The 16,892-nt window shown below is 38.9% G+C and overlaps 3 protein-coding genes across 4 annotated transcripts; all 3 read right to left on the bottom strand.

Moving 5' to 3' along the window:
* Window positions 1–4,481: 4,481 nt before the first annotated feature.
* LOC145895705 (caspase-3-like) lies at window positions 4,482–7,189 on the bottom strand. The gene is made up of 6 exons (XM_082984492.1): window positions 6,931–7,189; window positions 6,020–6,135; window positions 5,543–5,731; window positions 4,938–5,106; window positions 4,762–4,851; window positions 4,482–4,663 (listed from the first exon to the last, which is right to left on the bottom strand). The coding sequence occupies exons 1-6, from the start codon at window positions 7,187–7,189 to the stop codon at window positions 4,482–4,484; spliced, it is 1,005 nt and encodes a 334-aa protein (XP_082840618.1).
* Window positions 7,190–7,777: 588 nt separating this feature from the next.
* On the bottom strand, window positions 7,778–13,561 carry LOC145894545 (caspase-6-like). Of its 2 annotated transcripts, none has more exons than XM_082983165.1 (6): window positions 13,242–13,561; window positions 13,051–13,166; window positions 12,660–12,848; window positions 12,340–12,505; window positions 12,198–12,287; window positions 7,778–9,268 (listed from the first exon to the last, which is right to left on the bottom strand). In XM_082983165.1, the coding sequence occupies exons 1-6, from the start codon at window positions 13,516–13,518 to the stop codon at window positions 9,069–9,071; spliced, it is 1,038 nt and encodes a 345-aa protein (XP_082839291.1). In that variant the 5' UTR covers window positions 13,519–13,561; the 3' UTR covers window positions 7,778–9,068. The 2 variants fall into 2 exon arrangements, with proteins under 2 accessions (XP_082839291.1, XP_082839290.1); XM_082983164.1 differs by lacking the exon at window positions 7,778–9,268 and adding an exon at window positions 9,529–10,933.
* On the bottom strand, window positions 13,558–14,641 carry LOC145894546 (THUMP domain-containing protein 1-like). The gene has a single exon (XM_082983166.1). It carries the CDS (start codon window positions 14,629–14,631, stop codon window positions 13,720–13,722), a length of 912 nt encoding a protein of 303 aa, XP_082839292.1. The 5' UTR covers window positions 14,632–14,641; the 3' UTR covers window positions 13,558–13,719.
* Window positions 14,642–16,892: the final 2,251 nt, after the last annotated feature.

Here is a 16,892-nt window from a genome sequence, read left to right as displayed (position 1 = left end):
ACATTACCAGAATAGTCGGTCGGCATTTCAGTCGGGATTTACCACACTACACCGCCGCGAACAAACCGATTACACCATGTAGGCTGTTGATGAATTTACCATGCCTGTGATAAGGACTGTGGACGCCTTGTACGATCACGTGCGTCAATACAAACTTTAATAAAATACCGACGTAACCTGATGGTTAAGGTAGCCTTCGGCGAGAGTTGGACCTTGTGGAGCTATGGAGGTTAGTTACCGCGGTATGGCACAGGTACCGGTGGCTTGCGACTAGCAATCTTAAGCCGGTAGCGCCCAGATTAAAACAATCAGCTAACACCAAACGTAAGCAATTAATTGCGGGGAATTCTTCCGTTATGGCCTTCTTGTAGAGCATCTCAACAAATGTCGATGGCTAAACGGCGCAACCAGAATAGCGTTGGAGTCACAAAGACTAATGCTTGGTCTATATTTGCCTTCTGGAAAAGTCCGCGCATGCTTATGCCACATCCAACACTGCAGTGACTGCGAAGTTTCGCCTTCTAAATTTGGTGTTCCGGATTTTATAAGCGACCGATCGCCACAATGCAAGTCACCCTCCAACAAGGGTTGTGTTTTAAAAGAAACCATACGGAAATTTATTATCACGCATCCAATTCTTGAATAAAATGAACACATGAAGGCGTGTTTTGTCGACTCGATATTTGTTCTATACTAGGACGCAGATCTGAGAACGAAAAACTTTGTCACTGACCTTCGAATCACCATCGATAATTAAAATAACTCGATCCTAAATTCAATATTGAACGCTGCTGTATGGTGGCCAAAACGTTGACAGAATAAAATGAAAAGCCATATTCGCAGCAATGAAATATGCCTGGCAACATTAGTAGTAATATATGTAAATTCAAGGTATTTTGTTTTGTGGCTGGATTTTCCCAGTTTGGATTTTGTGGAATAGAATTACACCGGGGAATTCTCCCAAAGCAAATGCAGAACTTTGCGGTGCACCGCGAAGCAGTTGACCACAGGCCAATGTAATCGTCTTTGCCGCAAAATCTAATTACGGCACCTCTTAGTTAATGACACTACATGCGCCTTCATGTGGAATATCGGTCGGTGGCAACAATTACAATTTGCGACAATTAATCCGAATCATTACAACCGATGTTAATTAAGCGCTCTTATTTCTATTTTTTCTTTCAAATTTTATTTTAATTTGAAATTAAACCTGTTTCTTCGAACTGAATTGGTGATTTGCACATATACCACATAGGGAATGCAGTTTCAAAATGTGTCAGAAACGAAAATAACACATGAAAGGAAAAAAATTACTTGCGGGATAGGTCATCATCAATCAGTTTAATGAGACCATACCTGGTACACGGCAACACATCAGACAATTACTCAATTAAGTCAAATAGGGAATTCGTGTTTTTCAAAACAAATTTTCAATGACGTAATTTGCATCTGCAGTGCAGCCATTTCGTGCATGCCGCAATTCAAATCGTTACTAATTGCTGAAGAAAAGCACTGATCAAATTTCACTGCGTATAATTTATATTTAAAGTTACATGGTATGCGGGTATTTCCTCGCATAAACCGCCCGCAGTTGATTTGCATTCCTCCCTACAGTGTTTATTGATGACGGGTGCAGGCAATACAAGCACGGTTTCTTGGAACTGGTGCGCACAACTTATGAGATGCATATATAGATTTGCGTTTGTTCCCCAGACCAAGCAACATGCAATTAGTGCGTAGTTTGTGATCTTGGAAGGGCGCCAACTCGATGACGTCCATCATAAAACCAACAAACCGATTTCCCCTGTTAATATCACGAAATTATAAGTGAGTGTGGCTTGTTGGATTTTACGCCTTGTCAGACTTTGGTCGTAATTTGACTAACGCTGCGTATTGCCATGCTGGTTTTTAATTGTTTTGTCGTTATTTTAACGTGTATTCCAAACTTATGCAAGTACAGGAATCCTGTGATCAGACAATGTTCCACGTGTGAAGTTGGGCGTTTTAGAGTTGAGTTAACAAAACATAATCTTGAATTGAATAGAAATAAAATGTGCCTAATACGTTTCCTGGAATAACATATGGTGTAGATTTGACCGCAACAACAACGATCATAGCGCACAGTGAGTTAATTTTTGAGTTTAAATAGTTTGCAAACTCTTCGCAGCGGCATAGCATGAAATGTTTGGGGGATTTCCCTTGCCGCGTCGGGCAGTATCTCCAAGATATGACGCAACTTAAAGACCGAGAAAATTAGGTTTCTATTTAAAACAGTTTCAACATTTGACTAATGCGATTTTGAGAGACATGCAATTAACGGGGGTTTCATATTTGCGCGTTACACAAGTGGCATTTAACCATATGGCGACCGTATGCAGACTGCACTATTCTGAAGCGATCGCCCCAATCTTTTGAGTTAATTATGATTTACTAGATTCGAAAAAGGTTTGATTTTGTATTCAAAACTTCTACATTCCAAATTTACCTGAAACATAAATACTCTTGGTTTTTCAAAGTTTAAGTAGGGCTGTATTTGCCAGTGCTGAAAGTAAGCCGGAACGGTTCGGTACGCCGTTCCATTGAAAGAATTCTTGCCGGTACGCCGTTCTTGTGAATGGTGAAATCATTCAATTATTTAAGAAATTTCGCCTAGTATACGTAAACACAATGGTTTAGTTTTTTGTGTAAATTCAATCGATCCGAAATATAAGTTGATTAAGATTACTGGGAGGCTATTTTAACAACAATTAATACCCATAGTGGAACCCTTGTAGTTTTGGGGTAAGGCCCTCTTCACTTCGTGATAAAATTCAACAATATGACGTCAATTCTACCCTTTTAGAAACGTGACAGTGGCCGTCGGCACGCGATGGCGAAAGTCACAGTAATTATAGGCCATAAAATGAACCCTATTTAGGCTGCCCAGTTGGCAATCAACCATCAAAAACAGAGAAATTCGCGAAATTGGGTGACATACCTGTAGCGTACACTTACAAGCGTTTATCAAAGCCTCAACCCGCGAAGCACGCAAATAGGTGGGCAGACTAATTCGCGGTCAAGTGCATCGATCCCAACCACAAGCGCAGATTGAGTGATCCGCGATCCATATCAAGAAGCGCGTTGCCCTCAAGCCCGTTCAATGGACAATTTGCAGTATTTTATCGATTTTGACACAAGCGCGAAAAGAGATTTCCGCCTATATTTTTCCGCAATACATTTTAAGTTCCGGATAATTTCCGGAGTATTCATGTCGCGATTACATCAATGCGCTGGTTGTTTTTTATTACCTTTGAATGCCTTATTAACTTGAGGAACGCAGAAAAACGATCGGATACAGTTCATAACAAGGCAGCATAATATGTCGACGTGTGTAACGCAAGCCATTTGCGAATCAATTAGCGTGGACTGATGCGTTAGAGCAGAAAAGTTCACTGCACGAAAGGTTAATTTCGACATTCTGTTAAAAAAAATGAAAAAACCTTACGTAACATGCTCTGACTGGAATTATGGGCAAGTAAATGCAAATTGTGCACTAAAAATATACGCCCTTCAGGCCATAATTCCTACAGCTTAGGGCCTCTTATGTAATGCCGAGAACCGTGATCCGTGGCCTTTGAAAAATGCCAGATTTAATTCTCGAGGCATGACCTCAGCGGTTGGCACTTCCAGCCACACCAAGTCGCAAGTGAGCATGTATTTAGCAGGCCAAGAGGTTCCTCTTGTACAATGCGTTATTACGCTCTTCTGACGAGGTCATGGGACCGTTGTCGTGACAACGATGACATAGTCGACCTGCGACCGTGATTGGTGGAACCTCAATGGCGGCGTCAGTAAGTCTGAAACGCTTTTCGAGTTTGGCTCCTGTGCCTGTCCTGGGTGGTTACCATTTATCAACCAATTGACGACGTTCCGTTTATGGCAATTTTTCCCAAACGCAAGTTTTTCACACGATGTAAGCCGCAATTAACTCAGTCGGGTGGAAATTATTTGTTGTCTCGTGAGAAAACAAACAAATTTTCATTGCTTCTCATAACCTGCGGCGAACGGTTGTTAATAACGGGGCTCGCACAGGTAACAAAGCATATCTTCCGAAGGTCGAAAGGTGAGGTCACAACTGACCAACGAACTGTTGTGTTATTCACAATAACCTATGTACAAAGCAGAAATCGTGACAACTTCAATGCAATTCCAAATAGATGTACGACGAACTGGGTATTCCCGATTGAGAATATCGTGTTTACGTTCCTCAAACCATTAGCTGCTGAAACAGCATTTACGACAAAACAGAAATGCTAGTGAAGAAACCGCGTATAGATACACCACACTGAAAAAAAAATTCCAGGATCAAAGGAAATTAATCAGAGTTTTAATTATTTACATGCTTCAGAGCACAAAGAAGGTAACATATTTTTGCAAAGAAGCAACAATGCATTAAAAGTGGGTTCCTTCGAATAGAAGCGCTTCCAAATTACAATTTATATTTAGAACTTTATCGGGATCTTTGGGTGGAGGTAAAGTTTTTTAGTAAGCATGGACAGATAGCAGGGCATTTGTTTCTTTCCCAACATTCTGATGGAACCACCGTATATAACATCTCGTTGCGCCACCCTGCGGCTGACAGTTGTCAGAACGTCAATAAAGTCCACGTCCTGCCTTTGATCGTCTATGGTCAAAAACATCGATTTTTGTGAGTGTTTGAAAGTTAGTTTTATTTTGTGAAACAAAATAAACATAACAACATAAAAAATGCCAAATCATTACCTGTCGTTTCCAAGATTAGTGTTTCCATCACGTTAGTGAATTCGTCAATATACCACGACCCGAAAAACTTGTCTCGGAAAGAGAAAAAGCCTGTTAACAAACAGCATCGATATTCAGCCATCTTCAACAAATCAATGCCTAATGTATGCCGTGGGCTACCACCCAAAATCTCTTACCTTCAGCGACTGAGTAACAGAATAGGAAATCTGACCCGGATGGAATTGTAAGTTCCGGGCCACTGTCAACAGCTATTGCGTTTTCATCGCTTCCGAGATCTTCTGATATTCCATCGACCACGTCATGTGCAACAGAAACCCCAGTTTCGTATTCCTTTCCTCTGCAAGTCTAAAAGTGAAAAACTTGATAGACAGGGTTGCGACAGTGTAGGGTACATTTTTATTATTTGTGCTTATTTGATGCGGCTAATACAAATGTGTTTGTTGCCAAGAGAGGTGCCTACTTTTGACCTGTGTAATTAGTTTTCTCCACTATAAACGTGTTTACTTTTTCATTAAATTCGGATAGTTAGATATATATGAGAGCAATGATGAATGTTTTTAAAGTGCCTATGACGCGGTCACTTTTAAAGTTATGAACATCTTTTAGTGTAAATATTAACATGTTTTATTTTTCCGTGTTATATGCACTTTAAACCTACCATCAGTAGGGCAAAAATATATCGGCGTAATTTTTTTAAACATATGGTATTTTTTTTACAAATTTGATGATAAATAAAATTGGATCAATTCTTAAATTAAAAACTTCTATATCTCTATTATACCTGAAACATAAATATTTTTGGTTTGCCAGCTAAAGTAGGACATTGATCGCCACGAAAATTGTCCACAATCCTTTTGATTTTTACTGTGCCGTCTGTTCCGAAAACACAACCGTTGTCGCCGTGACTCAATATGGCAAGAACAAAACAATCTGAGTTTGAGTGATTTTCTTTAGCATACTTGTCTGTCAACTGGAAAACGTAAGTCACTGTCAACGTATTTAGATTTCAAAAAATATATACAGTGTACAAACAGATTGCAAGTACATATAAACGTGACTGGACTGGACTCGACAAGGAAAAATACGCGTAAGCAAAAATAGGGATACGACCTGCTTTTTGGTGTAAAATTCACGGCAAAATAGGGCCCTGATTTTTATGGGCGAGGCCTCTTTTCAAGCTTGGGCCCGAGTGTTTCAAATTGGTCAATTGTGCTTAGCTTATAGCCTGCAGGAAGCGCTTAAAAGATTTGCACCTCACCTCTTTGAGAGCGGCACTCGATATATTTTGTTGCAAATCAACTTGAAATCCAAGCTTTCTAAAAATCCTTTTTAAATTTCTGGCATCAACGTCACTCCCGAACCGCACATCTAACCCTGTACCATCAGGACGGATCGTTATCAGATATTCGAAGTATTCAATAATGGACTGTCAGGAATAATAAGCGAATGCTTTTTTAAGGCTGTTGTGAAATAAGATGCTACCGTAAACATCCTACAATTTCTTTCGACAACGTGCCGCAAAACTGCAAGAATGCCATTACATTTTCATGTATATATATATACATATACATATATGCCGGCATTTTAGTGGCACCGCAGCCAAATTTCCATTCAGCAAAAAACGTACTCCCGGTGAGGTTTGAACCCACGTCCTGTGGCATTCTAGGCATCGCTGAGTTACAGAATTTCTGTTGCCCGGATACGACGGTGGTGCTCTCAAACGCAAATATTAACTTTTGCATACCGGAGCACTTTGTCAGTTAGATACCGAAGCTCGTAGGATAAAGTGCAGACCCGATAGTCTTATAGTCGTGAGTTCAATAATATTTCACGCAATGGCATGATTGGCAGAATCGCCCCGTCAGGAAAAAGTGACTGATCCAGCTAGGCTGCTATGCCTGGGCTGCCAAGCCCGAAAACCTCATCATCGCGATACGTTAGCTATGATCGCCGAGCAAAGACCTGCGCAGTGGGGCGATCCTGCCTATCATGCCATTGCATAAAATTTTACTACAGTATAACATATCACAATAACGTATAGTCGTTTAAGATGCTGTTATGTGTAAATTTATGGGTGCTTTTGAAGTCTACGTAACATACTGTTCAAAATTAATCTATTAAACATCACCCGACAAGTGCCATGGTAGCGTTTACATAAATCTTTCTTACCAGTCTTCCGATGAAATGTTTCATTATTCACAATAACAGCATAACCGCGGTGTTTGAAGTTCATGTTGTAATGAACGATACGTGGTAGATTTGCTTTTCGTTTTCTCATTAGTCCCACAGGCCCTCCAACACCTTGTGCATCAACTTGGACTACACTCTCTTCCATGCAATTTCTGTTGTTGTTGTCGCTCGTTGACGAGTTTTGCCCAAGAACTTCACCTGCCTTCTTCTTTAACTCAATAGTTGTTTCGTTTTCCATGCCCAGAATTTTCACTTATACTTGACCGAAACTCACTTGCAGGGTATTGTTAGTCTGCTGGTAAGCTTATCACTTGATTAATTAAGACCGACTTTCGATATAGTTGCCTGCTGAGGGAAGTCAGACGTAGATAGCACTTGAAGTTGTAATCATTAACTTTTTGGCGACTGGCAAGTGGCTGCGATCGTTTGGCACAGTGTTGATTTGGTTAAATCGGGTTATTGTATGGATGACAGTTGATTTGTTATTTTTTTGCACTTGAATTAAGGCCAAACCCCAAAAAACGGGTAAAATATTTATGTTTTTTTCTGCAAAATAATTGTGCATTGCAATATTGTTGTTTGCAACAAAACTGAATTTTGAAACCACATCAGTGAGTGGCAAAGTATACAACCTCCATTATAAAACCACAAAAAAAACAATATGTTTGCATTCATGGGACCAGAAACATGGTATTGCGTATTGTCTTACTTCAAATTGATTGCAATAGTCAGTGAACTACATTCCCAGTGAACCAGTGGTTTTTAACAGGTGGGAAGTTATAGGGTTTTAGGTGGGTAATTATTAGGCACAAGCAGACAATAGTAGTTGGAAAAGAAACATTATGTTCTGTATTCACTGTGTGTCATCCACTTTTTGGTAATTGGTCATCCCATGCGGTCGAAAAAGTTACAACAGATATAGCAAAATAAAAATACCAGTATGGGAAATGAGGATTCCGTTCAAACTGTAGGTGGGAAATGAGATAAAAACGGTTAAAAACCACTGAAATAAACAAACACAGGGAAATTCATTGCCAGTCATTTTTCTCCGACAATCACACTGTATATGTGTGTGGACGCTCAACTACGTAACTAACGATCATAAATTCTGCGATGTTTGGACAAAATCTCGAGTAATCTGGATTAAGCGTCCATCTGAAACTAACATTCTTGTATTGCGAGGCGGTTTCACAATGTTGGAGATAATGCAACAATGTATGGGTAAAAAGTGGGGGCACAAATTTTAACTTTAAATTGTTAGAGTGATGAAACAAAACGACGAGACAACGTTCAAACAAATGCACCGAGAAACCAAATTTAACATAAAATAGAAATTGCACCGAATCGGATGAGAGATGCTGGAAAGTTGAACACTTCACCCCAAGTACAAAAGTCCAAAACGGACACATACTAAACAGGATTAAAAAACATCTTTTGATACGAAATTTCTGACCAAATCTATGCGGCAGTCCCAAACATATCAGGCAACATGCAATGAATAAACAGTTCGCACCAATTGGGTATTTACGCTCTTCATGATAGTTAAAACGACTTTTAAAAAACGTTTTTTTTTTCATCAACACAAAAACAAATCTGTTTTGAATCGTGCTAAGCACAAACTTGTTTGACACATTATACGAGATAGACCAGGCAATATAAGTAGAAATTCCGCTTTGCAATCTTACATTAAAGGGACAAATGGTTCGATAGTTGACAGTGGATTGATACGGTTAGTTTTGCTACGTTGTGATATGGGTAAATGCGATGGCACACCAGTTGCAACACAATACACAAATGTATTAACGGTTACAGGTTTATGTGTGTAATACTATGCGGATGATATGACTGATCATGTGTGTGTGTACTGACAAATGAAAAACATATGAATAAAAAGTCACTTAATACACAAGTACAATCGCATTATGGGAAAAACAGATGCTACAGTACAGAAATAACTGAGTCGCCACTCTGCCAAATCCTGTGAAGATAAAAAATCAAAACAACACTTATACAACAACGCGGTTGAGCGTCGCAGTAGGCAAATTAATACAGTTACTTTGCAGTTCGTACCCGCACAGTTTCAACTCGAACTCACGAAAATAACCTCCCCAGGAACATCAAACTTCCGTCGACTTTTTGGGACGTTTGTTCGCCTTCGGGAAAAGATAGAACTTTTTGGTGAGCATTGAAAGGTAGCAGGGCATCTGCTTCTTGCCGAACATCTGTCGGGAGTTGGTGCGGGTCACGTGACGTGACGCCACGTTCCGGTTGACCGCCGTCATGACGTCGATGAAGTCAACGTCCTCGCGTTGCTCTTCTGCAAGAAAAAATAAACGCCTGTCATTTTACTAATTTTGTGACAAACAATCGAAATTCTCAGGAAAAACGAGGTGGCTTGCTAGAAACGCAGATATATATTGTATGGATTTTATGTTTAACGAAGCTGAAACAAGTATACATGTTTACGGACGTGCATAAATTAATACGCAAACCTCCATTTCTCTAAACATAGACCAAAATAAGAGTTTGTTAACAGCAATTTCTACTTGGAAAAAACCCAAGAGTATAGAAGCATATTGTTACATAAAACCAACCATACAAGCAACACAAGCAAATGAGCGAATACAAACAACGGTAATAAACACACCAAAAATTTACCTTCGTATTGCACAGCAGTAAAGCCTTTAAAATGTTAAAACCCAGCATTGTGTACTACCAACAGCTAGATAAAGATTAGGTTAATACAGAACATCCTGAAAGTCCGCAACTGGTATGAACTTACCACAATTTTTCTAGCAAACTAGTTTATTGACAGTCTGTACATAGTGAAGAATTTCGATGAAGCAATACTGTTACCACAATGGCAAATGTTGTGCAATACAGAGCGATTAATCTCACTACAATGTTTAGATTACAATGAGGAAGGTTGAAGAAGCGGCGACAAGTTAGATCCAGACACAGCTTGTAACTACGAATCAGCAGCGTTTTAGCGCCAGCTAGCGGAAGCTATATTTGAAGAATAATAGTTCAACACGAGACGAAAATGACGAGTTTTAAAGATAGAATTCAGCAACATTTTGCAACTGACTGCATTAACAAGTGTTCAGAAAAAAACACATCATGATTGGCAAATTCCTATACTCAAAACATTTCCAATGCAATGTAAAATACCACAGCAATACATCGTGCAACTTAGAGACACCATAACATGACAATAACATTATAAAACGATTACAATTTTTTTGCTATTTAGAGTTAAATATACAGTGTGACAAAAACGGAACGCATGAAGTATTGGAATATGATTTTGTGTGGTTTATGGTTCTGTATGAAGATGGCAGGTTTAAGTTGTAAATTATAAAATACAATAGAATGCAGTGCGATGGTGAAATGAGTTATTTTGCTTGTAATAGCGCATGTATGCGAATATTTGAAAGTGCAAGGTCGTTAGTGTACGATGTATTGCAAGACAAACTACATGAAAATGGCAAGCAATAAAACTACCTTAATCCTGGGCAAGTGGGGTTTACATTTTTTAGGGCTCAACAATAATGTGCAGCTTGCATGTAAAGAAAAGGGGAATCTTATTCGTTCATTGGGAAATGAAACAAAATCCAAAAAAATATGGAAAAAAAACATTTGAGAATTGTGTTGGCATTACGAAAGAGCGCCCACTAACGGTCAACACAAAGCAGAACACGACCGGCTAAGAGAAAGGTCAGCACCAATTTTAACCACTAATTGGGCGGTTAGCAAGGGTGCTTTTGTTGCAGTTAAACAAACAAACCGCGAAAGCCATGTTTCTTTTTATCCCGCGATTTCGGCAACAGGTAAAGTTTCTTGGTAAGCATTGACAGGAAGCAGGGCATTTGCTTTTTGCCGCGCGCATGCGCAGAACTGGTGCGGGTCACGCGCCGCGACGCAACCTTCGCGTTGACGGTAGTCATGACGTCAATGAAGTCGATCGCCTCCCTTTTACTTTCTACGAAGCAAATTTGCAACGTTTGTTTTTGTGAAATTTTGGAGAATTTAACAACCTTGCATTTACTGTGTTTAAGGTTTTTTCATTCAACCAAAAATTTTGATGCATTTCGCTGTGTTAGGAACACACTTCTAGTTTGTTGTGTTTATAGATTGTTCGAACAACTCTATTTGGCAATTTTTGACGACAACCCATTTGTAACGTATTTAACGACCACACTATGACAAAACAACAAATTTAATAAGGCCATTTATACACTAGGCTTGTGAATTTTGTCATTTTAACTGGAGGTGTTTACCCATTAAATTCCAGACTATTTAAGTCAAGGATGAAATAGTTGTCCTAAAAACATATTGACAGATCCATACAACTGCACGTTTAGTGGCGGTGGAATTGGTGCGCCGAAACGTGTTGCAATCAACCGTTTACGGCAAAGACCAAGCCTTTCCACGCGAATTCACTCAACCGTCGACTATGGTTTACGAGAAACACAAATGGCGCAATAACATTTACGAGAAGTAGACGAACAAACACAAGCGCCTACCCTGTTATTGAGCTTACGGTAACGAGTAATTTGGCGAAAATGAACGACCAGACAATAACGGCGTAACAGAAAACATCACGTCAGAACATACGACTTATACGCGGAAGTTGAAACAACAAACATTTTACAACATACCAAACGTTGGCTGTATACTGGAAATCTTGCGGGATATACTGTGCTAAGCTTGAAAACAAGCATTATCAAAATGGCAGTGTCGCAACCGAAACGCATAATCGCACACTATGAGCTGAATTTGCACAAAACCGTGTGTCAATAACCTGCCTCCGGTGCCAATAAATTTAGAAGTCAATGGCAACATGGAACAAAGGCATTGGGCCGTTGCACCACTAAGCCTTTTCAGTTACTGCCATTGCATCATAAAGCCAACATCGAGTAGATCGTAAATTCAACCACAAAGAGAACCCCTGCCTCAGGACATTCTCTACACAAAGTTTTACTGACGGAAATAATTTTCGCTGAAAGCTTTTGTTGGTTCATCATTTAACTCTATTACAAACGCATTGCAGAATTTCCAGGATAAAGAGACCAGCAGATAGTTTGGATTTTCACATAACAACGGATTTTTTTGCAACCTTCATACTCACAGATTTTATGTATTTCTAGTATTGTTTATTGTGAAAGTTTTGCTTTAATTAGTTAGCAATCAGTATAGATACATATGTAATTTCAAATTAATATTTTGCAAATCAAAGTACATACCAGGGACATCCAGTATCAATGACTCCATGACATCTGTGAACTCTTGAATGTACCACGAACCAAACAGCGTGTCGCGAAAAGAATAGAACCCTGAAAACAAGACAATTTCTTTTTTCTGTAATATCTTAGAATCAAATTTTACCTTCTGTGACAGAATAACAAAAAAGAAAATCTGATCCTGATGGAAGGGTTGGGACGGGTCCACTATCTACAACAGTGAGATTGTCAGGTCCTTGGTCCACCACGTCTCCATCAATCACATCCTTTGTCGGTTCAACAGGCACTTCATACTCTGTTCCCCGACAAGCCTACACATTATAACACACATATATTTATCAGTTTACATGTATTAGTAAAGAATAGTAAAAACTATGCTGGCTGTTCTGGTACCCCAAATTACCCTGACAGGCTGTTGATCATGCAACGTATTGCAAACAGAAAAACTGTTTTTTATGTATTTACCTGAAACATAAAGATTTTGGGCTTGCCAGCCAAAGAAGGGCATTGTTCTCCCCGAAATTTGTCAACAATTTGCCTGATTCTGATTGTACCGTTTGTTCCATAAATACAACCATTATCACCATGACTTAAGATTGCCAGAACAAAACAATCTGAACCGGAATGGTCTGTACTGGCATACTTTTCCACCACCTGCAAAACAGAATGTATTTGCTTGTCATCATTGTAAACTTACGTATTTTTATGAAAGCATTGATCTAATAAGGATCAGTGAGCTGTATATATACAGTGTTTTAAACTATCAGGCCACACCAGTGCAGATGGTAACTGACAAGGTATTGTAATGGTTGCAAAAAAATGGGGTTATGAGTTTGCAATGCAGTCTAAACCTTGCCTCATGCAATGTAACACAGTCTATGTCCTTTCGCATGTCAACTTCAAATCCAAGCTTCCTAAAAATCTTCTCCAAGTTGTTTGCATCAATATCAGTTCCAACTCGTTTGTTCATTCCTTTGAAAAAATGCAGGGTTTCAACATATGGAGCTCAACAACACAAGTCTGCATTCCACTACCACAAAATCTTACCTGTGCACCAATGGAAGGATTCATTATTAATGATAACAGCATATCCGCGATTCTGGAAGTCCATGTTATAGTGACTTATGCATGATGGTGTTTGCTTTCTTTTAGAGAAAAATCCGCTGTCGCCAACACCACGGGCATCAACATGCACCTCACTCTCTTTTTCTGTGTTGTTGTTGTTTTGGTTTCCCTTCACTGGCAGACCTTGCATCAATACGTCACCAGCACTAACCCCAGCATCCACATCAACAGTATGCTCGCTTACATTTGAAGTTGACATTGCAAATTATCAAGCTTATTTATTTGTATGTATCTAAAACACAAAACCTATTACAATATTTTAACAAAACCAGTTGTTTGCAATTGGACATATAAATAACTAATTTCATTGTAGAAAGGATTTGTATTCCTTTGTGACTAAAATGTTTCATATCACATATTGTTTTCATATTTGGTCATATATTGTTTTGCACATTTGACATCATCCTACTACATCTCCAGAATTGGAAGAAACACTTTTCTCAGGAACTTTCTCAAACATCTTTTCAGTGTGAGGTCTACAGAGCTCTCGAAAGTTGAATTTTTTATGATGAGCATAGTTTTGAACCACAGACATCATGCACACAGCTTGAATAACGTCGATTAATAGAACAACTTTATCAGAACGACAATTATACTGCCAATCTGAAACCACAGCTTCAGCACTGTTACACACAGCTTCAGTCACCACATGCATTCCCAAGTGATCGTTGTTTCTTCCGCGATACAAGATAGCAAACTCCTTTTTAAATGCATTATCCTCAGCTTGATTTTTATATACTGTTGCGAAAGCATCAGGTAAGTAGGATTCAATTTCATTTTTAATATCAAGTAAGTGAGCTTTGCAACTGGTAGCAGCCGGGTGGACTCTGAGAATATGTCGAGGAAGAGGACAATCAGGCAACTTTGCTTCTGCTACATTTAAACTGATGACAATACGCTGAATAAGATCTGTTGGGTTTATATTGTGAGTTCTAATAAAGATGATGTTGTTGCATCCACTCTTTAATAGGGCAAATCTTCTCTTATTGTGTTTTTTGTTTGAAATTGCATCTTTAATATCTTTTACTTCTGCATTCAAAGCAGTATCAATGTCAACTTCTTCGTTATCACTTTCACTCTGTTCATTTTCACCCAGAGATTCTAGCTTTTGGTCTAACTCAGGTCCATGCCACAAGTTTGCAAAATAATTAAGTATGTTGAAAATGTCACTTGTACACGGTCTCTCTTTTCCCCTATCATGCGTAACTAAAATGCCACGAACACCAGCTGTCACTTTACCACATTCACCGTCCTTAAAACGCTTGTAATGTTGTTGCTTTGAACCCTTATAGAATTTTCGTTTTTTGCCCATTCTTTTTTTCAGGTTCGAGCAAACAGAAACTTTTACTGCTGTCATGTCAGAGAAATAATTTTATTTTCAACGAAATATATTTCATGCACGAGTGAACACAACTTAAAACGATTTTTTGAAAACAAATCACAAGTATGTACACAAGTTAGGACACAATGACTATCCAAATACATTAAATGTAAATTTAGCTCCTCTATGTTATAAATTCCGACTATTTTCGTTCGTACAAGGTATATTAAGACACCAAAACTTAAATTTGGTTGCGATCATGCATCAAGCAGATAAAGTGGTGTAGTTGCTAGATATAGGCGAACATTTGAAACCGTTCTGGTCCATAGGAATTCTTAAGTTTAACACAGATCTTGCCTGGAGCATGCTGATGAACATGGTATAAGTTATCTGTATGCAACTTACACAAAATACGAAAACATTCGAAACATATGGAGCACTTAACTGTTCCTATGCGTTTTGCGAATTCACTTAAAAAGTACATTGACGCTTATCCTTTTCTATGTTAAAGAGTCAATATAATTCCTGCAAACTTAATTTTTGCGGCTCCTAAGATGTATTTGTTTAGTGCAGTAGTAGTGCAACTGGGTCTTTGCATGCCAAAGGTTAGCGAACTCTGGTGGTTACAATATTCCCGAGTGTGTTTCGAAAACCTATGACGTCCGAACCGACCTATGTCCAGGGTAGTGGTCGAGTTCAAAACCCAACCGGAAGATTGATTTTTTATATCATGTCGAAAAAAGTGGCATTCATTCAGCTTTGTTACAATCCCATAGTTGAGATGGCAGTGAACCTTATGGTGTACGGCATACACCATAGCTGGGATTGGGTAACGGCGTTTAATTCGCAGTAGGGCGATCCTGCCTTTAATTGTCATGCGACAGCATGAAAAACTTCTGCGTTGTGACATACTCATGTGACAAATTTTCGACCAGCTCAATGTAAAATAAATGCCCTTGATCCTTGTTGTAAAAAAGGGTTTATTGAACAATACACGAAGATCCTACGTTTAATAATTACTCATGCGTATCCATAAACACATGTAGAAAAAAAAAAACAGTACCGCGTCGACATTTCGGCGAAATCAAAAAAAATTCATAAAAATTATTTTATGCACCAGTGAACACAACTTAGTCAATTCTTTTGTCGAATTATAATATGTTGCATGCGTGATTCAGAGAGGTAACTAACTAGTAACCAGCAAACAACAATACAATAGCAATGAATAAACAACAATTTGAAAGAATTACCTAAAATTATTACAAAGGAAATAAGGGCCATCCTGTTTCAACATTACATACGAAACGCAACTGTTAATGTAAGCCAAAACCTAATCAATTTCCGGGCCATAGAATTTCCAATAATTTTGCACAGGGCATGCTCAGATCATGCAGGTGAACGTGATTTAAGTTAAATACCAAACGGCTCCACAAATATAAAATATCAACAGGAAAACGAATAAATTATTGCAACTGCAATTTCTACACAGGGACCAACCATTTTTTTTTTAATCGCAGATGATGAGTGAGAACCGCTCTTATTAGGAGAGTATCTTCGTGAACGTGTTGGTGATTTATTGAAAACTTCCTTATGTTCACCACCGCCAAGATTAGAAGTTGAAGATTCTGGTAAAACATTAATGCTTGGCATTCCCCGTGTTAATAGATAGATCATGAGTGGTCAAAACATTTAAAAATAGGTATACAGTCTTCCAGTCCAGCTGGATCAGCCACTTTTTCCCGACAAGTCGAAGCAAGATTTGAAAAATCAAGCTCCCAGTGAGATTTGAACTCACGACCCTGGACTAACCAGGCTGCAATGCCTGGACTAACCAGAAAAGAGGCTGATCCAGCTAGGCTTCAATGCCGGGGCTACAAAGCCTGTAAAGCTAATATAAACCCGATACGTTAAATGTGATCGCCAAGTAAGGACCAGCGCAGTGAGGCGATCCTGCCAATCATGCGAATCGCGTCATTGTATGAAACATTACTGCGTTGATTCCTATCTGTTGTAAATTGTCGAGTCCGGGCTATAGCAAGACCTCATATCGCTATTTAAACCGGTTACTCTCCCACCGTGTAGGCGTGTGTAACCAAGCGCGTCACAATTGTTAATCGAATTACGTAATATTGTTTATGACATAACTCAGTAAAGGAACTATTCTATGGTAGGTACAGCAACAGTATAAACACATTTTTTTCTGCAGCTACAGATATATTCCGTCTTTGAGTTTTTAACTTGATTCTCGAATC

Source organism: Ascidia mentula, chromosome 3 (assembly GCF_947561715.1).
Source record: "Ascidia mentula chromosome 3, kaAscMent1.1, whole genome shotgun sequence".
Lineage (NCBI taxonomy): Eukaryota > Metazoa > Chordata > Ascidiacea > Phlebobranchia > Ascidiidae > Ascidia > Ascidia mentula.
Note: the sequence above shows the minus strand (reverse complement) of the source record. Positions and strands in the feature narration are given on the sequence as shown.

Coding starts and splice junctions, on each gene's coding strand:
- LOC145894545 (XM_082983164.1), bottom strand. CDS start 13,518: ATGTCAACTTCAAATGTAAGCGAGCATACTGTTGATGTGGATGCTGGG. Junction 12,849..13,050: donor ACTGTGTTACATTGCATGAG/GCAAGGTTTAGA, acceptor TCTGTTTTGCAG/GTGGTGGAAAAGTATGCCAG. Junction 12,288..12,339: donor TTGTTATTCTGTCACAGAAG/GTAAAATTTGAT, acceptor TCTTGTTTTCAG/GGTTCTATTCTTTTCGCGAC.
- LOC145894546 (XM_082983166.1), bottom strand. CDS start 14,631: ATGGGCAAAAAACGAAAATTCTATAAGGGTTCAAAGCAACAACATTAC.
- LOC145895705 (XM_082984492.1), bottom strand. CDS start 7,189: ATGGAAAACGAAACAACTATTGAGTTAAAGAAGAAGGCAGGTGAAGTT. Junction 5,732..6,019: donor CGAGTGCCGCTCTCAAAGAG/GTGAGGTGCAAA, acceptor TACGTTTTCCAG/TTGACAGACAAGTATGCTAA. Junction 5,107..5,542: donor CAAAAATATTTATGTTTCAG/GTATAATAGAGA, acceptor TTTCACTTTTAG/ACTTGCAGAGGAAAGGAATA.